This window comes from Balaenoptera acutorostrata, chromosome 15 (genome assembly GCF_949987535.1).
Source record: "Balaenoptera acutorostrata chromosome 15, mBalAcu1.1, whole genome shotgun sequence".
NCBI lineage: Eukaryota > Metazoa > Chordata > Mammalia > Artiodactyla > Balaenopteridae > Balaenoptera > Balaenoptera acutorostrata.
Window position 1 is genome coordinate 37,631,186 of NC_080078.1, and position 24,421 is coordinate 37,655,606.

General features: G+C 48.8%; 1 protein-coding gene and 1 non-coding gene across 7 annotated transcripts in view; one reads left to right on the forward strand and one right to left on the reverse strand.

The window, feature by feature from the left end:
* PDPK1 (3-phosphoinositide dependent protein kinase 1) overlaps window positions 1-24,421 on the reverse strand; it is an 81,544-nt gene that overhangs the window by 19,324 nt on the left and 37,799 nt on the right. For 4 of the 6 annotated variants that reach the window (XM_057528525.1, XM_057528521.1, XM_057528522.1 and 1 more), the window contains 6 exons: window positions 21,761-21,803; window positions 21,359-21,496; window positions 16,178-16,322; window positions 15,190-15,287; window positions 5,671-5,757; window positions 3,512-3,587 (listed from right to left, as the gene is read on the reverse strand). In XM_057528525.1, coding sequence (XP_057384508.1) covers window positions 3,512-3,587; window positions 5,671-5,757; window positions 15,190-15,287; window positions 16,178-16,322; window positions 21,359-21,496; window positions 21,761-21,803 — 587 coding nt within the window. The remainder of the gene's footprint in view (window positions 1-3,511; window positions 3,588-5,670; window positions 5,758-15,189; window positions 15,288-16,177; window positions 16,323-21,358; window positions 21,497-21,760; window positions 21,804-24,421) is intronic. The other 2 variants (XM_057528524.1, XM_057528526.1) reach the window with 2 other exon arrangements.
* On the forward strand, window positions 12,594-12,700 carry LOC114237910 (U6 spliceosomal RNA). Its single transcript, XR_003623378.2, has one exon. It is a non-coding gene; the product is annotated as a U6 spliceosomal RNA (small nuclear RNA).

Here is a 24,421-nt window from a genome sequence, read left to right on the forward strand (position 1 = left end):
AGTAGTTGTGGCACGCGGGCTCAGTTGTTGTGGCACGCGGGCTCAGCAGTTGTGGCTTGCGGCTCTAGAGCACAGGCTCAGTAGTTGTGGCGCGTGGGCTTAGTTGCCCCGCGGCATGTGGGATCTTCCCAGATCAGAGCTCAAACCCGTGTCCCCTGCATTGGCAGGCGGATTCTTAACCACTGCGCCACCAGGGAAGCCCTTAATTATACATTTTAAAGGAAACACACTACGGTTCTGAATTTCCCTAAGTCTTTTCCGGAACCAGCTGGCAGGGACCCTGGAGGGGCTGTTCTGCTCACCACCCTCCTTCCCTCCTGCTCCTGCTTTTTCTCTCCCCTCAGTGCATCTCAGAGTTCACGGCTGAGAACTACTTTGCATATTTTATTTCCTCTGTAAATCTTGCATTCTATTCCCAGCTCAGCCCTATGAAAGCATCAAGATGCAACTTGCCCTGCATGGCCAACTACCTCCCCGCAAGCCCTAAATATACGTAGGGCTCATGCGTTGCTGGATACAGTCAGTTTCTGGAAGAGGCCACAGCTTGGCATTCTGGAAGATGAAATCGTAGGTCGTGGGTGGAGACAAGAGGCCAATTACAGTGCTGGGGGCCTTGGGTGAAGGCTCTGTCCTCGGACCCATATCACAGCACCGTTGGCCCGGGGTAGATGAAGCACTTGATGTGGGTGAAAAATGCCACAGATCAGAAATCTGAGTCACAACACACAGATGGAGTGAAGGGCATGTTAAAAATGAACGTACATTCTACTCAGTAACTAGTTCTTACACTTGGTTTTCTCTGCTGTTTAGTGTAGTTAAAATGGGGAGCTACAAGAGAAAAACGCCAACAGAAAAGTATCGGCCTTTCCATGTGGCAGTGGCCAGAGAGGAGGGGCAGGGCTGTGGGGTGGGGCTGCCTGTGCTGCTTTCACGGGTCATCTCCAGGGAGTGGGACTGCCAGCAGAACGGCTTCGGGGCTAACTTTCCACAGGTATCTTGCCATTTAAAATGTTTTTCAATACAATGAAAACTAAAGGGGGAAGCCAGTGTAACATTTCTGGAAAGCAGTATGCACTGATGATTTTTTAAATGCTCAGTTAAACCAAGTCACTCTACTTCTTGAAATTCAAAGAGGAACATGGGGCATCCCTGGCAGACTCTCCAGCTGAACAGGCAGGAGGGCCCTTCTTCCCCAGTGCAGGGCATGCCGCACGTAAAGGCACACCAGGCTGTGCCCAATATATGAAAACTACTTCAACGTCTAACAGTAAAGGAAAAGCTCAATGAACTACAATGAATTCATATGTTGGAAAATCACACAGCTGTTAAAAGATTTCTGCCAATAATGTTAGTGGTATGGGGAAATGTTCATCATATAATCACAGGGAGCAGGATTCAAAAGTGGTTATTCAGTATCATTCCAGTTGTATAAAAATTATGTAAACACATTTAAAACACACAGAAAAAAGTAGCTGGAAAGAAAGACATACCAAATCATTATCTGTGACTACTAGTGGGTTGGAGACTATGAGTGTTTCCTTGGCTTTTTTTGTTTGTTTGTTTGATTTTGGCCACCCGGACTGTGGGATCTCAGCTCCCCACCAGGAACTGAACCCAGGCCTCAGCAGTGAAAGTGCCGAATCCTAACCGCTAGACCACCAGGAAACTCCCTACCTTTTTTTTTTTATTCTCCATATTTTCTAAAAATTCTTTATAATGAATAAGTATCATTTTTAGAATCAGGAAAAAAATTCTTAACTATTTTTTAAATAAGTATCACATGACTTTAAAAATTAAAAGCATAAAAAGGCACCCAGTGAGGTCTCACTCACAGCCCTAACCCTTACCCTCACCACAGATAACCAGTTATCCGTGGCTTGTATATCCTTCTTGAGGTTTAAATGCACAGACAAGTGACTCTGGGAGGCCACTCTGTGTCTTCCTTCTCTCACTCAGTAGAGCCTGGAGACCTTCCTCCATTAGTGCGAAAGGAATTCCTCTTGCTGAAAGTAAACCCCAACTCGAGGAAAAGCTAGTTCTTAGGCAGCAGTGACACACACTTGTAGAATCTGGCCCAGTGTACCCACCACCTGGAGGAGGGTTTCTCAGCCTGGGCCCTGTGGGCATCTGGGACCCGTCATCCTCGCTGGGGGGCCGTTTCTACACTGTAGGATGTTGGGCAGTGCCCCTGGCTCCACCCATTCCCTCCCCACCCCCGCCAAGTTGTGACACCAAAACTGTGTCTAGACATGGCCAGATGTCCCCTGGCGGGCAGAACTGTCCCATCTGGGAAGCCCTGACCTACAACAGCATCTGGCCCACAGTGAGAGCTCAAAGTTTGTTGGTTCAATAAGAGTAGAAAACAAAAAGCAAAACAAAAACAAAAAAAACCCAAAGAGCCCAGAGACTGCTAAGATGCCCAAGCTTAATTTTTCTGAATATCCTTCCAACCGTCATGTTTGTGCCCTGTGGCTCCACTCGCTAAAGAGGTTTTAAAAAGCCGTCAGGCTCAGAAACACAGAGCTGCTGTGCCCAGAACCATCACTCCTCTGCTGCCCTGGCAGTCACTTGTCACTTTAGGAAGGCAGCCCCTTGCAGCATGCCAGTGCACGACACTGACTGTGTGGGCCTCTGTCAGCTCCAGCAATGGTCCCAGTGGGCTGAGTGTCTGGCCCAGGGCAGGAAAAATCCAAAGAAAAGCTTCAACCACAGAACTTGTCATCCCCAAACTCTGAAAGCCTAGGTTCTCCTGCCGCCTCTCCGTCTTCTACCTGCCTCATGTCCACCCAAGACAGCACCCCAGACTTCTCCCAGCTCCTGGCCATCGGCACTCCCACCTGCTTCACCTCCACTGCCCAACTGCCCTGCCACTGACCCTCTCCACTCTCTGGACCTCCACTCTTGTGAACACAATATCCCACCCCCTGCACCTCTCATTTTCACAACTGAGGACTCCACCAAGGCCCTCAATCCTGTGGCCACCACTGGGCCTGCCCCCTGTAGTGCTGGCTGGGCCCCTGCTGGGAAACTGGCCCAGTCCTGTCTCCTCCCACAGACGCTGCCTTCTGGGCCTGTCCTGCACTCTGCAGAGCACATTACACTGAACAGTTGACCTGCAGCTGCTGCCACAGCAAGGGTGCCTGAGCCGGAGGTGGCACCAAGGGTCCCGGGGCTCTGGGACACAGCAGGAAGCCTCGTGTCACTAATACAGACCTGTCGGCCACAGTACTCCCCACTGAATAGTTAGTTGTTTAGTTGTTCCTGAAGGAGCAAGATCAAATCTCGAAGCATAAAAGCAACAACCACGCCAGGAAGTATAAGTAGTAACAAAGTAGCACATAGGTTATCAAAGTAAAGATGCTGGTTAAAAGACAAAAGGCTAACTTCTTCCAAAGTAGGCTTGGCTATGTAAAGGCCATGAAAGGCACTCCCTTAACTATTAATTTCACCTGAAAAAAATACCAACTACTTTAGAGAAAAGAGAATTATGGATCAGATGAAAACAGGTTACCTTTTACAGGCCGATTTCTCTGTGAGCAGCTCTGGAGAAACATACTGGGCTGTTCCTACAAACGAGTTGGCCCTGGCTGATGAGAAGAGGGAAAAGGGTAAAGTTCATGCTGAGACACAGAGCATTTTCCACCGTGGACGCTGCACAGTCGGTGTTCATCTCTTGGGAAGCCACGGTCACCTGAGATCAGACTGTACGCTCCCGAGAACAGGACTTGTCAGGGGCCCTCCCATCACACCCCCTTCTTGGACCCGCCCCTTCGAGGGCTGGCTTCAAGGTCACCTGCTCAGCAACACCAGCCCTGACTGCCATGGCAGCCCCTCCTGGACCCCTCCCTGCCTTTCGCCAACACACCAGAGTGACGTCGCCCAGCGTGTTGTCAGCTGGGAGCATCTTGAGGACAGGGGGCTTGTCTGTTCACTGCTGGACCTGTGGTGCCTAAAACAGCCCCGGACACACGCAGAATGTGGAAAGGACTGGATCTCCCACAGGCTGCACGCAGGGCAGGGATACCCTCTCCTCATAACAAACAGCTCAGGCAGGTTAGGGACTACGAGAGGAATAAGACTCGGGCGTCACGGCCAGAGACCCTTTGCAACAGTCTGCCACCTCTAGTACTGGATTGTGCCAAGTTCAAATGCAGACTTGTGGGGTCTGGCTGCTGGACCCACCCATAACTGCCGCAAGGAGGCATGACACCCACGTCACCCTAGTAGGTCCTCAGGGGCTCATCAGTGTCCAGGCAGCCCTGACAGAGCAGCACTGTGGGCACAAGCCAGCCTGCCCACCCCCCACCCCCCGGCGCCACTCCAGAGGTATCCCCCGCGGGGCATCCTCTGGCATCGGGGACAGAACAGCTGCTTTCAGCCTTGCCCACGACCAGAGGACACAGGATTGGGGATTCCCGTGTGAGAGCCGCCCACCATCTGAGGACAAATCACTTCTCTAAGGAGCACGTGAAGTGCTGGGTCACCTCCACCGACTGATTCACTGGGGACACCCATGGCACTGGCAGCCAACTGCCTCCCACGACCTTCCACGCCTGCGCCGCATACCAGACTCGGTAACCCGCTTTGAACGGCTGCCAGCGAGGCTATGGCCCTGCTCAGACCGCGCTTCCCACTACCAGGTCCCTGCACGGCAACCCGGGGCACAAGCAGGACACAATACCACAGCTCAACACCATTGTGCTCCAGACAAACAAGACCCTTTCACCTAGCCTGACCTTCTACAGATCAAGCTGTCCCTTTCCTCAACATGTTTAATAATCTGGGCTAGAAATTACTTGTCTCCGTGGACAAATTTTCCTGAACTAACTTAGAAAGTGTACCGGGTAAAACATTACACCAATATACCTACCACTGAGAGGTCTCTGGCCCTTCAGGATCACTTCTGAAATCAGGCAACACTAAAAACTGTAACAGGCCCCCGGTGAAGGGGCCTGCCTGTTGGCCCCACTGTCTCAGCTGTGGACAACTGGGCCCCCGGGACATCTGGCAATGCCTGGCGACATCTCTCGCTGCCACAATGGGGGCGGGAAGGGGCTGCTGTCACCTAGTGGGTAGAAGCCAGGGATACAGCTAAGTATCCTGCAGGCACCAGACAGCCCCACAGCCAAGAATTCTCCAACCCCAAACGCCCCCAAGGGCTTGGCTGTGAAGCCCTGGGCGGCCTCCATGGGACAGCGCTCTGCCCAGACATGAGTACCCGCCCTCCAAAGACCTGGCTCTAAACACAGCAGGAGCAACTCACTCAGTTCTGGGATGTTCTAGAGGAGGGAGAGCTGGGGAAGGGAGGATGGCTGAAAGTTCCTTCTTTTTCGTCTTTCCTTCTCAAAGTCAACCACCCTGCTACACAAAGTGCTCCAGTTTGGGGAAAGTACCCTTCTCTTCCTGCACTGACTGAAGGCTCTGTACTGGGCACCTCAACTTAGGCCTGACTCAGAAATAACTTGACAGGGTACAGCCACCTGCAGTAAAACACAACAGACCCATGCTTTGTCTGTCTATAGCTGTATTCTTTACAGTGTATGGCTATAAACAACACAACACCAGAATTAAAATGCACAAGAAACCCAGGGCCCATGGCCACACCAATTCAGCATGCAATGGTCTGCTGTGAGGCAGGCCCACTGGCCATGGTGGCCATTGGCTCCCCACCTGCCATCCCTGGGGTGGTCAGCCAGCAGGGCTCCCCATACGGGAGACTTCCTAACTGCGGGTCCAGCAGCCTCCAAAGGCAGATGCCTAAAAAACACAGACAAGGCCGACATGCTGCGTATCTTCCCCATGTGTTCCCAGATGCGGTCTCTGTCCTTCTCTGTGCCCTGGAGCCAGCAGGAACCCCCAGTGGGAGACAGGAGAGAGATGGAGATTATTCCTCCTGGCCAACCCCCAGGCCACAGCCCTCTCCCACCACAGAGGGCCCCCCCACCTCAGGTGCTGGTTCCTCCCACCTGCCCTCCCAGGACCGAGGGGCTCTCTATCCCGCTGCGGGAGTCCAGCTTCCTTGGGCCCTGCTGTCTGTAACTGGTCCCCTAGAGGTCAGCTACTCTCCTGTAGAGACTTCTCAGCCACATTTACATCCTTCCAGGACCCTGACAGCCGAGAACACACCGAAGTGATTCAACAGAGGAAGAAAACAAATCAAGAGCTAAAACCAAGTGAAACCATTCAACCTTACAATGAATCAAAGAAATGTTAATGAACACGCAAAATCAGCAAAGATAAAAAAGAAGGAAAATGCACAGTATTGGCAAGGATGTGAAGAGGAAAACCTCACAGTGCTACTGGTGGGAATGTGAAATGCTGTGACTTTGGGGGAGCAATTTTCCAACAAACATCAAAAGTCATACAGGACAGGCTTGCTCTCTGACCCAGCAATTCATTTCTGGCACCTGATCCTCCAGGACAGAGCCAGCACAGATGGCAGGGCCATGACACAATCCTTCGGGGGCCAGGCTTCAACTCAATGCTTCACCTGTTTAGTGTTTCTGTTCTTCATAATAATCGTGCATTACTTCCGGGATTTATATTTTTAAATGTTATTATTAAAAAGTTCTAGAAATATATTTTTATATGGAAAGATATGTATTACACATAATTAAATAATTCAGACTATCATACAGTATGCAGAGGTATCTGTGCTTTTAAATAGCTACATTACGCACAAAACAAAGTGGACAGGAGACACACACACACGACATGGCTGGGCTTTAAAGAGCAAATCGTGACGGCATTAGGACTGTGTGCTGCTGCTGCTGCTGCTGCTGTAAGCTTTCTGGGCCTGCGTCTGCTTGTCCCCCACAACACCTGCTGCTTCCTCTTCCCCAGGAGCCTATGTCCACCTGCTTAAAGGGACTCCAAGTCCCTGGGGATACAGAGTCACCCCCTTAGAAAGGAGCTCTTTCGCTAGTCTAGAGATGAATGAATCCTCTGGAGTGTGGAAAAGAATAACTGTCCTCAGAATGATGTTCTGAAGACATAAAATAATATCTACAAGACTATACATAATGAAAGTATCAAAATACTAAAGTAATAAATATGCAATATACTAATATGTTTTTTTTTAATTAATGCACCAACAAGATCTGGCAGCAGGTCTATTAATAGAGTAATTCTGAAGTAGCGATCAGCATAAACAATAGATCAAGAATCTGTGACGACTGTGACAGGACATGAAAACATCTGTGATTTCTAATGACACAGATGTTTGTTGCCTACCTTCATAACTGAACGAGATGCTCGATTTCACTGAGGGGTTAGTGAAAACAAGTAATTTTCTCCTCTCCCACTTCACGAATGGCAGATTTCTATCTGTGACACCAGGTTAAGAGCCCAAGAGTGCATTAGAAAGCCACAGAGATAATCTAGTTACCTCCCCCTGTAAGCTCAGAGATTAGCCAGAGGTCAAAATTCTCCAGCTATTGGAAAACCAAGGTCCACAAGCCACTGTTGGCTTATGCTGCCTCCTTTAGGCCACTGACCCACTCAACAGGAGGCCAAAGGGTCAGGGTAAAGAAGGGTTTGGGCTGGGTTGTTACCTCCACCCTCAAAGTGGTTCAAATAAACGGACCAGCACCCTGGGCTGTGGACCACCCTGGCCACCACAGATCTGCAGGTCAGACTGTGAGGTGCCAGTGGGGACGGAGGGACCTGACATGCTCCTGATGTCAGAACACTCTCTTCAAAGCCAAAAGTGCAGACCACTATTGTCTTATCCATGAACCCACATGTGAAGCACAGCAAACACACTCCACAAAATGTGCTTATTAGCTCTTGGACAGAACACAAGCAAACTGAATCCAGCAACACATAAAAAGGAGTGTGCACCATGACCAAGTGGGATTTAATCTCAGGAATGCAAAGGTGGTTCAGCACATAAAAACCAATCAATATATTACATCACATCATTAGAATAAAGGACAAAAACCACATGACCATCTTGATCAAGAGATGCAGAAAAACCATCTAACAAAAATTCAACACTCCTTCATGGTAAAGTATAAGACAAACTAGAAACAGAAGGGAACTTCCTCAACCTGATAAAGGCACCTATGAAAAACCCACAACGAACATCATATTCAATGGTGAAAAGACAAAGCTTTTCCCCTAAGATCAGGAACAAGACAAGGATGCCTGCTCTCGCCATTTCTATTCAATGGGGAGGTTCTAGCCAGGGCAATTAGGCAAGAAAATGAAGCAAAACGCATCCAGGCTGGAAAGGAAGAGGTAAACTATCTCTAATCACAGATGACATGATCCTGTATGTAAGAAGTCCCGAGGAAGTCACTAAAAAACTATTACAACTAATAAACAAGTCTATCCACGTTGCAGGACGTAAGATCAGTGTACCAAAAAAAATCAAGTATATTTCTATATACTCTCAATGAACAATCTGAAAATTAAGAAAACAATTACATTTACAATAGCCTCAAAAATAAAATAAAATACTTAGGAATAAATTTAACAAAAGAAGTGCAAAGCTGGGACTTCCCTGGTGGCGCAGTGGTTAAGAATCCGCCTGCCAGGGCTTCTCTGGTGGCGCAGTGGTTGAGAATCTGCCTGCTGATGCAGGGGACACAGGTTCGAGCCCTGGTCTGGGAAGATCCCACATGCCGCGGAGCAACTAGGCCCGTGAGCCACAACTACTGAGCCTGTGCGTCTGGAGCCTGTGCTCCGCAACAAGAGAAGCCGTGATAGTGAGAGGCCCGCGCACCGCGCTGAAGAGTGGCCCCCGCTCACTGCAACTAGAGAAAGCCCTCGCACAGAAACGAAGACCCAACACAGCCAAAATAAATAAATAAATAAATAAATAATTAAATTTTTTTAAATGTCAGTTGAAAATTAAAAAAAAAAAAGAATCCGCCTGCCAATGCAGGGGACATGGGTTCGATCCCTGGTCCGGGAAGATCCCGCATGCCACAGAGCAACTAAGCCCGCGCGACACAACTACTGAAGCCCACGCACCCTACAGCCCGGGCTCCGCAACAAGGGAAGCCAACCGCAATGAGAAGCCCGCGCACCGCAACGAAGAGTAGCCCCCACTCACTGCAACTAGAGAAAGCCCGTGCAGAGCAACGAAGACCCACCACAGCCAAAAAAAAAGTGCAAAGCTTATAACACTGAAAACTACAAAAAAATTTTGAAAGAAATTACAAAAGATATAAATAAACAGAAAGACATTCCACGTTGAAGGATCAGAAGACAGTATTGTTAAGAGAGCAATACTCCCCAAACTGATCTATACATTCAACAAAATCCCTATCCCAATCCCAGCTGGCTTTCACTTAGCACAATGTTTTCAAGGTTCATCAATGCTGGAGCCTATATCAGAACTTCATTCCTTTTAAGGCTGAATAATATTCCACTACACACATAGACCACACTCTGTTTATCCATTCATCAGTTGATGGACACTTGAGTTGTTTCCACTCCTTGGCTATTACAAATAAAGCTGCTATGAACACTGGCGTACAACTTTTATGTAAACATTTGTTTTTCAATTCTCTTGGACATATACCTAGAAGCTGAATGGCTGATTATAAGGTAACTATGCTTAACCTTCTGAGGAATTGCCAGACTTTTCCAAAGTGGCTGCATCATTTGACAATCCCACCTGCAGAGTACGAGGGCTTTGATTTCTCAACAGCCTTGCTAATACTTCTTATCGGATGTCTTTTTGATTAGTCATCCTAGTGGGTGTGGAGTGGTGTCTCAGTGTGGTTTTGATTTGCATTTCCCTAATGATATTGAGCACCTTTTCATGTGTTTATTAGCCATTTGCTTATCTTCTTTTTAGAAGAATGTCTATTCAGACCCTTTGCCCATTAAAAAAAGACTTTTTTTGTTATGAGTTCTTTATATATTCTGGATACAAGCCCCTTATCAGATACATGATTTGAAATTTTTTTTTCTATTCAACCCCATAGGTTGTCTTTTTCACTTTCTTAATGGTATCACAGCACCAAAGTTTTAAAACTTGTTCTGCTGCTTGTACTTCTGGTATTGTATCTAAGAAACCAGAGCCTAACCCAAGGTCATGAATGTTTACTCCCATGATTTCTTCCAAGAGTGTAATAGTTTTAGCTCCTACATTCAGATCTCTGATCTGTCCAAGTTAACTTTTGTGTATGTTGTGAGGTGGGGTAATAATGTTTTTGATGAATTGGTCATCGTTGGAGGATGACAGTGAACCAATTCATGCTTTCCAAAAGCTGCAAATAAAGGGGAATGAAGCAAGCATTTATCCTGTTTTTCCTCCACAATCAATATCACTAGTTAAATAAATAGTGGCTAAGGGGAAGTTTCTCTTTAAATAAGAATTCCAGGGATTTTTCCCTGGTGGTGCAGTGGTTAAGAATCCGCCTGCCAATGCAGGGGACACGGGTTCGAGCCCTGGTCCGGAAGATCCCACATGCCGCAGAGCAACTAAGCCCGTGCGCCACAACTACTGAGCCTGTGCTCACGAACCTGCGAGCCACAACTACTGAAGCCTGTGCACCTAGAGCCCGTGCTCTGCAACGAGAAGCCACCTCAATGGGAAGCCCAGCACCACAACAAAGAGCGGCCCCCACTCACCGCAGCTAGAGAAAGCCCGCGTGCAGCAACGAAGACCCAACGCAGCCAAAAATAAAATAAATAAATAAATTTATTAAAAAAAAAAAAAAAGAATCCGCCTGCCAAGGCAGGGGACACAGGTTCAATCCCTGATCCGGGAAGATCCTGCATGCCACAGAGCAACTAAGCCCATGCACTACAACTACTGAGCCTGCGCTCTAGAGCCCACGAGCCACAACTACTGAGCCCGCGCACCCTACAGCCCGTGCTCCGCAACAAGAGAAGCCCGCGCACCACAACAGAGAGTAGCCCCCGCTCGCTGCAACTAGAGAAAGCCCGTGTGCAGTAACGAAGACTCAACGCAGCCAATAAATAAATACATAAATAAATAATTTAAAAAAATTTTTTTAATTAAAAAAAAAAAGAATTCCAGCTCAAGAATGAAAGAACTGGGCTATGATCACTCTGCATTCTCTAATGAATTGATGGATCTAGGCCATCATGGCTATAAAGGGCTGTTGACAGGGAGAGACGACTGGATGCTACACGCTTCCTAATGAAGAACACACCACACACACCAGCCTCTGGTGTGAAAGGACTGAACCTGAATGTGATCAAGCAGCCACAACCAACTCCCAATTTTCAAGACATACAGAGGGGAGAGGAGCATGTTACATGACTCCACAGAGATGCAATCAGCAAACTCTGGGAAACTCTATAAGACAAATGACCTGGTTTCTTCAACAGACTGCAAGGGAAAAAACAGAGATGGAGAAGAAGCTATAGATAACAGAAATTTAAAAGAAAAATTAGCTAAGCTCAATGTGAGAATTTTATTTGAAACCTGATTCAAGTAAGCAACAACCAAAAAATTATGATGTGGAATTATGGCGACTGGAAGCTTAACACAGACTGAATATGTTAAGATATTAAGCTATTACTGCTAATTTTTTAATGTATAAAAATGGCATGGTATTATGGTTATGTTTTTTAAAAAGACGCTTTGTATTTAGTAATAAATACTAAAATATTTACAGGGAAAACAAATCGATGATGGTGGAAATCAGGTCACAAGGATGGTCTGAATTTTTACAAAAAGCAGGTACTCTTGTGTTTTAAAAACACCACCACTCCATGCATCACAGCTATGACTAAACAAATACCAATACTGTAAAGACCAGAGTAATCGCTTCTCGATGGCTGGGAGGTGTGCTTGGTTGGTGGGAGTGTAGGGGGGCAGGTGGCCCTGCACGTGCTAGAGTGGCGGCAGGGCAGAGGCTGTGAGAGGGTCTCCAGCCCACAGCACAGCAGGATGGGGGTCAACGCTGGTCTGAGGGTCTGGACAAAGGCTGTCCACAGAGGGGCACTGCACAGGTACAGGTATAGTGACAGTGATGCTGGCTCTGAGGCTTCCCTGCTGCGTCCCCTCTCCAGCAGTCCCCACACCTGCCGCCCCCCCCTGCACCCCCGTGTGTGGTGAGAGGAGCCTCCACGCCCAACTGTACCAGAAAGGCCTGCACAGCTCAGGACAGGCCTCCAGACACAAACCTCAAGTCTCAACCTCCAGGGCACCCTGAACTCCCCAAGCTTCTTGCAAAGAGGGCCACGGCCAGGCACACAGCCACAGATGAGGGGCTGACTCCATGTAATTAAGCCGCCCTCAGTGTAAAGCTCTGTGGGACCCCTAAGGTTCTAACCCCAAGGTTAGAAGGCCTAAGTCCTCTGTGCCAGAAAGGCCTCATCGACCCATGTGCCCACCCACCCTCACAGCACGGGGGTCACTCCCTGGACCCGACAGGCAGCAGTAAGAGAGGGATGCGGGGCTCACCCCCTCCTAGGAGCCACCCACTTGGACGGAGGTCTGTGAAGACAGACAGCTTGTCTCTCACGAGGTGGAGGGCGAAACATGCTCACTGCACAGCTAAGGAACCTGGGCCTCGCTCCCACGAAGAGTTCCCTTCTGGAAGCTTTTAAGATGTTTTGAGGAAACCATCTCTGTACAAAAGTTTATAAAGCTAATGCAGGTGCTCGCTTTGGCAGCACATATACCAAAATTGGAACAATACAGAGAAGATTAGCATGGCCCCTGCGCAAGGATGACAAGCAAATTCATGAAGCGTTCCATATATTTTAGTTGATTCACTTTGTTATACAGCAGCAACTAACACAACAATGTAAAGCAATTATACTCCAATAAAGATGTTAAAAAAAAAAGCTAATGCAGGAATAAACTCTAAGATTCTAAACTACGTCAAACAGAAAATGAGAGTATGTCACCAAAATTATTCATTCACGTAATTATACATGTTTTCTACATTTCCTCTAAGAAGAAAAAAAAAAAGCCAACTCAACTGTGTATATATAAGTATCGATAGTTCTGCCTGGTTTACAATGTTAAGGACTTTTTAGCCTCCTGCTTCCAGAAAGATTTTAAAAATCAGGTTTATTTCACTATTTCACCAATGCATTTAAGTTCTTACATTTTTTTAATGGCTACATGGCAGTAGGACGAGCCTGTGCCAAATATCAGATCTGAAGGTAATCTAAGTGAAGAGAAAAAGGACCAAGCAGACTCTGAGGGGGTGACTCCCATGGCTGACTGGCAGGCGATGGCTGGTCTCAGCGGCAAGTCACACACGAGATGCCCAGCAGCCCAGCAAGAACATTCAGGTTCCTGTTTGGTTCACCTCTGTCATGGACATTGCTTAGGTTACAAGTTATACCATGTCTATCAAAACATGATTACTTGCCAACAAAATGTTACTATACAATAGGAATGAGTCAAATAGATCAAGGTTTGGGGCATGTCACAGGTGCCAGGAGGACTTCCTGGGGGTTGGGAAGTGCATCTCCAGGCAGGAGCCCTGGGTGGGAAGTGCAATACAAAGGTAGGTAAGCGTCGCCAGGACTAAGCCTCGTTGAGAAGTAAGAGCATCTGCCTTGACTGCAAGTTTTGTTTCAAACACAAAAGGGTGGTGCTTTAAGATTCTCAGAAAAGTTCCCGAATTCAAGATGCCGTCTTGTGACTCAAAGAGTGTCTGTGCACAGATGAAAGCACTGACAGACTTGACAAGAACCCTCAGTTTGAAAACACAGGGCTGGGAAAAGGCCTGGAAAGGAAAGATCACGCACCCTGCTGAAGGGAACCCATGGAGGCCCAGCCAGGCCCTTCCAGCAGCACAGAGTCAAGACTCTGCCCACCGTGCCCGGGAGGAGCAAAACCCCAGGTGTTAGCCCCGCAGCTGCTGTGAAACAGGCCTCAGTTCAAGCCCGAGGCAGAGCAGGCCAGCGCAGCTGAGTTAGAGGGCTCTGCGGAGGGGCTCAGCTCCTCCCCACCACTGCCCTGCACTCACAGCTCCCCTTTTCCACGCGAGAGCAGCTGCAGCGAAGTGGATGCTTCTGTCTGAATCTTTCTTCCACCAACAAACCCTCTACCCTCCCCTAGCATGTCCGTCCCCCCAGGGCTCTCCATCAAGGTCCTTCTTTCAGGGGTACCCACAAGCCCGGCAGAGAAGCACATGCCCTGAGTGGAGGTCCCTGCAGCAGCCTCCCAGGTCAGGGTAGCTCTGTCAGTCACACCTGTCCCTACACCCAAGTTTCATTTTCAAAGTCACTTATTAACTCACACAGGGGCTTTGAGTTTCCCCCAACCCTCACCATAAAGGGCTTTATCTTCTCTCTACCCCAATACTTGAACACAGTTTTCAGGAGTTAAACTGCCATTTTTTTTACCCTCGGAGTTTATGATTTCCATTCAACAAACACCTGAAGGACAGCAAGATGTCCCCACCCCCACCATGGCCGAGATGCCCCTGGGTAGCTAAGATACCCAGGGCTCTCTTCTGACCCAGGTGGACTGCCAGCAACTGTCACAGTACATAATCCGGCTAGGAAATACCCTAGAGGAACAGTGGTTAGATGGGTCTGCAATGATTAACATGCACTTGACCAGCAGAAAAAAACCAGCTCCCAACTCATTCTGTGATCTTATAGAACCTCACTATAATCAGCGTGCCTGGGCCACCACCCCTGGCAGCTGCGCACAGGAGACAGGCAGACAGTGGGCACTGGGATACAAGGTCAGTCGTGTGTGTGTGTGTGTGTGTGTGTGCACACATGTGTGTGTGCGCGCGCGCGCACGAGGGCGCGCATACCACCCCCCAACCCCAGAGAAACCACAGTGCCAACAGGAAGAGCTGGGAGCTGACCACACTGACCTCGCACCCCTGCATGGGAGACCAGGAACAAATGTGGCACCCCAGCATCTTCCAGGAAGATGACTAGGGAGGGTGAGCCACAGTGGGCATCCAAGGGCCTATGACAACATGCAGAAAGCGCCTGGTGACCTACTACCACTTGAGGCCAGGAGGACCAACCACGGGCAGCCTGAGAAGCCCCTCCCTACACCCACCAGACCAGGCACACACCGCCCAGACCCTCAGCTAAAGCTGCCCAAAGGCAGAGGCTTCCCCTGTGAAAACTCAAGCATCCATTTTATAATAACAAAGGTACTACAAACAACTGTCATTAATGATGAGCATAAAGCAATTCAACCTGTTTCTAAGAAGTTGGTTTTGATTTAAGCACTGAGCAGGGATCTACTAGAAATAAAACACACACCTTGTTTACTCTCTGGGGATAATACTTTTGCTGTTCCAAAATCTGTGATCTGGATGTGCATATCTTCATTTAACAAAATATTTTCTGGTTTCAGGTCCCTGTGAAAGCAGATTTTTTTACGTTTGAGATGAAATATTTAAAACAGTAACATTATTACAAACTCTAAATTTTGCTAAAACCAAAATGAACTGATTAATACCTATAATCTTTACAGACTAACAACCAAGAATGCAAGTCTAAGGTTAGCACTGAACAAATATCAACTGCATATAATGAGGACATTCAAATTACATCATTTCATAACTGCATCTACCATTTCAATAAACTTTTAATTGAAGTACAATCTATCATGCCTAACCTATAAAGCGCCTTTAAACCTTCTGTGGTATCATTACGCAATAAATGTACACCTTAAATTTATATATATATATGTCAACTATTTCTCAATAAAACTGGGAGGGAGAAAATGGTTAAATGGTAAATTTTATTTTATTTTAGGCTTTTTTCTTTTTTCTTTTTGTCTGCACCGCGCAGCTTGGCAGGATCTTAGTTCCGACCAGGGATTGAACCCATGCCCCTTGCAGTGGAAGCTCGGAGTCCTAACCACTGGACCACCAGGGAATTCCCGGTAAATTTTACATTATGGGTATTTTACCACCACCAAAAAAAAAAAATCAGTAAGAAAAAAAAAGCTTAAATGAACACTTTCAATTTGACTTTATCGGAAAATCATGGAAAATGGTAAGTACACACAGAATCTACAACTGACAAAATAAAAGCACCAGTCAACGTGGCTAAGAGAATCGTTAGTCTGGCAAAAAAGACATCTGACCAATTTCATCTGATATTAAAGGTCCACAGTCTCTCAACATCAGAGTAATGTGAACTCTTCTTAATTCTCACAATGAGGCATCCCACCCTCCATAAAAGAGACCGGAGCTGACCCCCAGGCCTGGGGAGCAAAGCCTGCAGCCCCCTGGCTTGGTACCTGTGAATGATGCCCTTGCCATGCAAGTACTCTAGGGCAGACACCATCTCAGCTGTGTAAAATCGGGTGCATGTCTCATCGAACGAACCAATTTTCCGAATGTATTTAAGTAGTTCTCCATTTTTGGCATAACTAAGGCCAAAGTCTAAACATTGAATAGTTAAGGAAGAGAGCAAAAATCTTTCTTTTAAACTGACCTTAACAGCCCAGTAGCAACTTTTTAAATTAATTAAAACTGAAGGTACCTGTGGCCTGAGACAGCTGCCCCTCTTCCAGCCAGACCCTACCGCAAGCACTGGGTCTGCAGGGAATCCCTGGCTCCAGGACAGGGTCCCAGAGTGAGTTTCTCACCAACAACACAAAAACACGTGCCTCTCAGGCCAACTGCCGCTTCTGGACCCCCCATCCCCAGAAGACACCTGTGGGCTCAGTGAAGGGAAGCTGCTAGAGATGGCGGTCAGGGCCTGTGGCCCCAACGCCCCCATCAGCACACAGCCTCCAACCTGCACCAACCACACGCCACATGCCGTGCTGAGTCCATTCACGTCAAGGTTCCTCAAATGAATGCTCCTTCCCAAGTATAAAGTGACAAGTTTTGTAAGAGAAATGCCATTAATAGATAAACTCAATCTATTTATTGGGCCCCCACTGGGGAGAGACTCGAGCAACACAGTCATCTTTCCCTCAGACACCACTGCAGTGTAATTTGTTTTACTTCTGTTCTCCCTTTTTCTAAGAGGAGAAACTATAAATGGGTCCCATATAACTGCTTCCTCCTGGAAGCACCGAACACATGCACCTCTTAATGGAAATCTACAGGTACTCCGCCACTCCCTGGCAGCCAAGGACAGGGTGACCCAAGTCCTCACCCGCCCTGAGCATCGGCTCCGAGGGGGTAAGGGGTGACCTGTGCTCAAGGTGTCCCATCCGGCTTCTGTTTGCCAAGGCACTTGCCATCTCCCACCAAAGAAGATGCCTGAAGCTGCGGCCCAGGAGGGAAGAGACCACCAACCAAAGCTGCTCGAACCTGCCTGTGATCGAGCCCCACCTGTGGCCTCCCAAGCCCTTCCAACTAGAACAACGTTTAACAGGAAGCTGAAGCCCAAAACCAACCTTACTTCTAGGGAATGCAAAGGGTCTCTGCCAGGGCCCCTTCCCTCCTCTCCTTGCTCTGATCCCTCCTCGGGGAAGGCTGGTATCCGTGGCCTCCTCACCAGCAGCCTGCAGACTCTGGCCCACCCAACCCCAAGCAGGGGCCCCGCCTGGACCTGGACCGGCCGCAGAGCCTCCCCACTCAGGAGCACAGTCTCCCAGAAACCAACAGCCCACGTGAGAGGCTCGGCCATGGCCACAGGGCCTCTTCCGGCTTCACAGGTTTTGTCCCTTATCTGACCACTCCCTGAGTTCCTGTTTCCTGTGTAAGGGACACTTCTAGTTCTCTGCTTGGCTGTGGCGCTAAGTAACCGACAGGTTTTGAACATGACACGTCGAGGATCATGGCTCCAAGCCCGTGTTCTCTCTGACCACACACGTTCCTCATTCCCCAGAAACACTCTTTCAGACCTCAGTGGTCCATTTCACACCCTAGAACATTTCTACCTCGCTCAGCACAGCTAAGGCCCCAGGGCAGTGAGAGGAGGCTGCTCTCTCACAGGGAGCGAGTGAATTCCTGGGACGATGAGCACAGATCAGGCCTGTGGCAGAGCCTGAGAGCCTGCTGAGCCCAACGCCTGCGCTTTGCAGAGGAACCCAGCCCAGAGAGGTTAAGCAACTGACTCAAGGTCACAAAGCCAAGGAGGGACAGGACTGGAGCCCAGCTTCCTGAGGTCTAGTGTGCTGTTCCTGTCCCCAAGCTGCAAGAGAGGACACACAAGGACAGGCAGGTGGGAGGTGGAAGAAGAACGCAGGTTAGCAGAGCAACAGCCTCTGAAACCCCTCAGCCTTCATCCCTGCTGGAGGGAAAGGCACCCTGGCTGGCTGGCTGCGGTGCCCAGCCCTGCATTGCACCTAAGGAGGGAGGGAGGGCTTCTCTGAGCTCAGCCCTCTCTGGGGAGCAGGGGTTGAGTCTGGTCAAACTGAACCTCCAGAGGGCAAAGAGGCTGCCAGTGCCCAGGAGGCCCCTCATGGATCTACCTGCCTGTTTTCAGTCTGCTGCAGGGGTGTCACCAGGCTCTGCCTCACCTGTCCTGAGAGTGTGCTTAGCCCTGTAGTCGCTGGAGGAGCTGCTTCCCTCTCTCCCCAGTGTGTAAATTACAGCTAAAAGGAGGACAGTGTGCACACTGGGGCTTTTATTCAGGCAGAGTGTTTCCTTTTCTTTATCTTTCAACACACTGTATACTACAAAGGATTTCCAGTGGAGCGGAAGTCCCCAGGTCTCGCTCCTGTCAGAGGTAAGTGAGCCCTTGCAATCTCCACAGGCTTTCAAATTTGTCTTAAAATGTCAAAAGCAACAGACACCATTGGATAGAGACCTAGAGTTCCCTCCACCTGCATTACTCTGGCCAATCCCGTCTGAAATCAGACAGCGAGCTCACTCATCTAGCCCCTGAGTGCCTGATCCTACTGAACATGACCTTGGGAGAAGATGAAGTCAAGTGTGTGTGACCTGCTGGAGCCTCCCAACCAACAAGACTTATTCTCCCCAGGCCCCGTAGGAAGCCCAGGCCTGGGACTCCAGGAAATCTGGCAGCCAGAGAGCCCCACAGGCTCAAAGAGAAGCACAATCACATGGGTGCCATGGAGCACAAGGAGCAAGAGGTCTAGGTGGCCTCAGAGGTGAGATACAGAACAGATAGGTCACTGATGGCTGCTGCATGAGCAGTGACAGCAGACGGGGACATGGGGTGATGCTGAAGCCAGGTGGAGAGGCAAACACTTTAAAAGACCTAAAACAAACCAACAAGGAACCCCCCTCCCTGCCGCCCCACATGCTCTTGGCTACTAGACCACTTTACTGCTCCCCTTTACGGTGAAATCACTGGGAAAAACCCACTCTGTTTGCCTTTCCTTGCCTCCCTCTCGATTGAGCCCTCCGCCCCACCCCCAGACTGCCACTCTCAACAACACTTTGCATGGGAAGCAATCCACAGGTCAGGCCAGGGCCCAGCTACTTGACCACTTGGCACTATCTGGCAGGGCAGCCAGCACCCTCCACCGGAAACCATCTGGTCCATGGCCCCTGGAACTCTGTTCTCTCCACTCATTGGAACTCTTCCCTGCTGGGCACCCTCCGGCCCACCGACACCCCAGCCCACCCCCCACCAATCTGCACACCAACCTGACTCCTCAGGCTCTGCAGGCAGCCACCCAGTAGCCCACTCAGGCCTCAAGTAGCAAGGACCAACGGATGCATCAATTACAGGACCATTGTGCACGCAGCTCTGAGGCCCCACACCCACAAGCCAGCTTGACTCCATCCTCCCAGCTCACTTACAAGAGCCTTCCCTGCAGCAGCAGCCCGAGTGAGAGCAAACAGCTACCCTGCTCCAGACCCTCCTCCTGGACTCTGTGCCACACTTAGAAGAAAATCCAAAATTCTTGCCAGGACTCCGAGGCCCAAGGAGCTGACCCCTGCCCAGCCTTTTTGTACCCCCCACACATACGCACACCTGCCCCTGCTCTGCCCAGGCCTCGTGCTGACGTCGTCTCCTCAGACCACCAAGTTAAAACAGCTGATCCAACTCTCCACCGACCAACTCCTACCTGGCCTTACTACTCTTGTTCCCTCAGTGTCTATCACACAGCCATTAATCACCTGTGTATATCTAACTCCTGTGCAGAAATGCAAGCCCCATGAGCGCAGAGCCTTCACCTCATTTACCAGCATGTTCCCATCACCTGGCACTCAACCAGGACTTCTCAATAAACAAAAGGAAACATTCAGCTGACAGTTGAAGGAGCCAGAAAATGGCGTTAAAGGGGAAACAGGATCGAGCAAAGTTTTAACCCAGAAGAATATGTGTGGAGAGAGGAGAGAGGAGGAGGGAAGGGGGTTAAGATCAGGCCCCCACCCACAGGTGGGATGGGGAAGCCAAGCTTTGCAGGTGGTGGGGTGAGGGGAAGGGGCTCTGGAGACCTAAGGGCAGGAGGAAAAGAACAGATGCACAGACTGAGGTTTACACTTGAACAAGCTCTCAACTCCATTTGGCAGCTCGACCTCCCTCATCAAGAAGAAGCTAAGAGCAGCTGCTGGGATTGAAGACAGAGTCTCTGGGCAAACGGGGGCTGAGGGAGTCCCGGTTTGGAAGAACAACTGCAGGAGAGGGGCTGGGGAGTGAGGAGACCTGGCGGGCCTGGCTGTATGATGAATGGCCCAGAGACAAGCTGACGACACAGATATGGCCCACCCTGACTGCCACGGTGCCCTGTCTCCTTGAACCCTGAGCAAAGAAGAAAGAAAAAAAGTGCTCCAGGGATTAGAGGAGAAGTCAGGGAACATGAGATGCCCTGAAATAAAACAAAGAATCAGCAGGGTGTGACGTCCCTGCAGGAGAAGCAGCTGGAGAAGCAGTGTGCACAGCCCTGGAGAGCCAGGCACTGGATGATTAGAGACATCCATAGGGGCGGGAGTGGGGGAGGCTGGAGGGCCCTGGGGAGGGGCTGTATTTGGGAGAACAAGTCCTGGATACAGAAAGAAAGGGTTGGGCTCCTGTGGGTCACTCCCTAGACTTTCTACCTGGCAGCTGAGCCTGAGAAAGATGTTCCTTCCAACCAAACCCCACAACCCAGGGCCAAAGAGGGCAGAAAGGTGCCCACCTCCCAGGAGCCCCGGATGCCCAAGATCCTTCTTCTCTCTCTCACTTCCCTGCTTTGAGCACTGGATTTGAAACCTGACAGATACTCCAAGGATGCTGATTAAAAAGGAATGAGGGCATGCCTTTAAATAAATGTCTAGCAAGAACAGCATTAAAATAATGATCCTTTAGATATGAAGCTTACCAACAAAAAACCTCAAAAATGACTGTGATGATCTCCCTTGAAGTAATGTTCTACTTCAGGGAATGTCAGCAATCCCAGGGGGTCCCAAAGCAAAGTGATGTGAATTCGTCTGTATTTAGAATAAGCTACCCTTTTCCCTTCCAGGGAAGGGGCTACTTGTGAAAACAAAAACGGGGTCATGGTTCCAAAACGATAAGGGGTCACTGGCGTGATATCAGAAGGCTTTGACTGTTCAAAGGATACAGAGCTTTTCATCATCCTGAAATGTGAAGTAAAGTTTAACAAAGAAGGGGTGATCCAGCCGCGACATCACGTCTCTCTCTCTGGTTACATACGGGACTTTGTTCTCTTTGATAATGTGACGTTTCTCTAGAATTTTAACTTAAGAGAGAAGCAAGTTACTACAATTGGAAATGGTAAGAAAACACTAAAGACACAACTCATAAAGTAACAGATAAAAATTAAAGTTTTTCACAAAACGCACCCACCAGATTTATGATCTCTAAGACCAACAGTGTCCTGTCCCCTGAAATCAGCACAGAAACCTCCAGGGGCTGGGCAGCCAGGTGGCCGCGTACCCAGAGGTGCGCTGTTCCTGCATCCTAGACACTGGAGCATCCTAGCTCGCTGGAGTTAGTTACTTACTAGCATATTCCCTTGAGGTTGCCAGTTCTCGGGCCAGGACAACCTGGTTTGGGAAGAAAAGGGGGAAAAAGAAGAGAAAAAAACACCCAATGTAACCAGGGCACTGAGTCTCACAAGTCACCCTGCAACCAACCACACAGGCTACCCCGCCCCCACCACGAAATTACATTTTAAATATTTTTGGTCCTGTGCTAACAAACATAGCTGAGTGTCAATGACTAAGTTAATGTGTTCTAATAGTTAAAGGAAACACATGTATCTCTCAAATGTTTCCAGAAGGTTCCTCATCAGATGCCAACAGTCCCCCCTCATGCAGTGAAATATATATTCAGGAACATCTTACGACCAGCATAACCCTCACACAAACAGTAGGAAGAAGCAGCAAATAATATCTCCACAAGGTGGGTACTGGGAATTTCTTCAGAAAATAACTCTATGGATAGGTCCCCAGTACATGTTCATTGCAAAAGGCCACCCTGAATTTGGGCTTTTACAAATAATAGTTGCATTTCACTTGATGCCACTCTCAGATGCTGTAAATCCCATCCCTGCTACTGAGGGCACAGGAACCGCGGCTGGCAGACAGCGCCTCCCTCCAGCGTGCAGTCACACACATACACCCGCCCCCCACCCCCTGTGCCCTCTCCACAGCACAGCCCGGTCTTACACTCGACTTCGGGGACAGAGCACCAGTGGGGCCTCACACACACTGAAAAGAACTTTCTACATGAACACACCCTGGGCACAACCTGAGTAATGAATGACTTCCAAATGCCTGATGAGCCCAGTCTGGCAGGGTGGTCCCCACCACCGCCAGCTGGTGCAAATTCCTCTCCTGAGACACCTACAGGAAACAGCCGAGGACCAGAGAGCAGATGAAAACCTGCTGACTCCCGGGAAATACCAGAGCCTCCGGGAAGACCTCTGGAGGCCCCTGGTTGTAAGTTATGTCCCGTTAGGGAATTCTTCACCAAGTTCATCAGAAGTGACCCTGGAAAAGCACTGTGTGTAACCCTGCAGTTTTTAAGAAGAACAAGGTCGGATTATATGTGTTCAAGTGGAAAGATCTTAAAGATCTCTGTGGAGGAAGGAACCTGTGTGGACTGTTCTCAGGCGCTGGTGAGTCCAGGAGAGTGGGCTGGGGAAGGGCTGGCCTTCTCTAGGTTATGTACCGATGTAATGCTAAATTTCTTCACAGCAGCATGCACTAGCTATGTAAGTAGGAAAAAGGAAGAAAAACACTGAGTACTAATATTTAATGGAATCCTATCTGAAGAAGATATTTATGTCATCTTTCTGTTGTGTGAACTCTGCATATTCTATGCAGTTTCCTTATGTCCCTCCACATGGCCCGGGCCAACTGCAGGGGCAGGAGACGTCAGGATCACCCTCAGGTAGCTGGCGGCAGTGGACCAGGCTTCCCCCTCTCCAGCGCAGGCTCCATCACATGAAGGTCCTGCCTGGGGATCCAGCCTGGGAGCTGCCTCCCCTGGAAACCTCATTTTAAGTTGTCTCTATTTCAGGAATGGTGAGAAGGAACTGAGGGTAGCACATGTAATTTGAGACCCAAGGCTGCAGGATTCCAAACAGTACCAGAAAGGAGGCTCCAGGCTCACAGCACTTTCCTGGGCACCACCCTGGCGCAGGGATGACAAGAATCTCAGCTGGGGCTTTTCTACATCAGGAGTCTGTCACCCAGAACAGATGGCACCTACTTTTACCCACGGTGGAAACCCAGGGACACAGGGGAATTTCATAAATACATCCTCATTTTCCAGTCAATATAAATGTTCAATGAAGTACAGCTGAGAAAAGGAGAGAGAACACTTCTTTTACTGGACTCGTGTAAGTAACTGTGCAGAACATCCCAGATTCTTTTCAAAATAGTTTTTTCTTTCTGAAAGGACCTGTGAGTACCAGACCTACTGGGGATTATCCTCAAAGTTGAAGGTTTTTATCATGAGGGCCCAATTCTTTCATTAACTTAAAAACTGCCAATAAAAAAATCTAAATTAAAAATGTAAAAGGAGCAAAAGTTAACACTTAAAACGATGTTGGGAACATGGGTGAGCCCCAGTATGTCATGTTCTTTGTATTTTGAAATATTTCATAAATGGAAAAAAAGAAAAGGAAAACAAATTTCACACGAGGTTTCTTCACAAAGGCCAGGCAAGAAAGTCTCATTATTCAGGAACCCTGCTGGCGTGAGGAGCTGCAGCTCATGCTGGGCCCAGCTCAGAGACCACGGCGGCAAGGATCTGTCTCTTCTGAAGGCACGGACTAAGACTGCGCGCCCTGGCCAGGGGACAGGGGCTCTGGCCTTCCCGAGCCTGCAGCAAGCCTCTGGCCCAGCCATAGCCACATGAGGCCTCCAACTCAGCAAAGGGCAGCTCTGAACCTTCATATCTTTAAGAGGAAAAATACCACAAGATAGGTAAAACTCTCTCAGGTAACAAAAAGAATTACCCTGAGTGTGACGTGACAGTGCTGTGATAGTAATTCTGTCCATGAAACTGAGGACACAAAAATCTGGAAGCTAGCAAATGTCAATGGTGTACTGTTTTATATTTTAAAAATAACAGAGAAATAACAAAGGTCGTTAAATGTTTACCCAAAACTATGAAGAGATACACCAACACTAATGTTTACTCTAAGGAACAG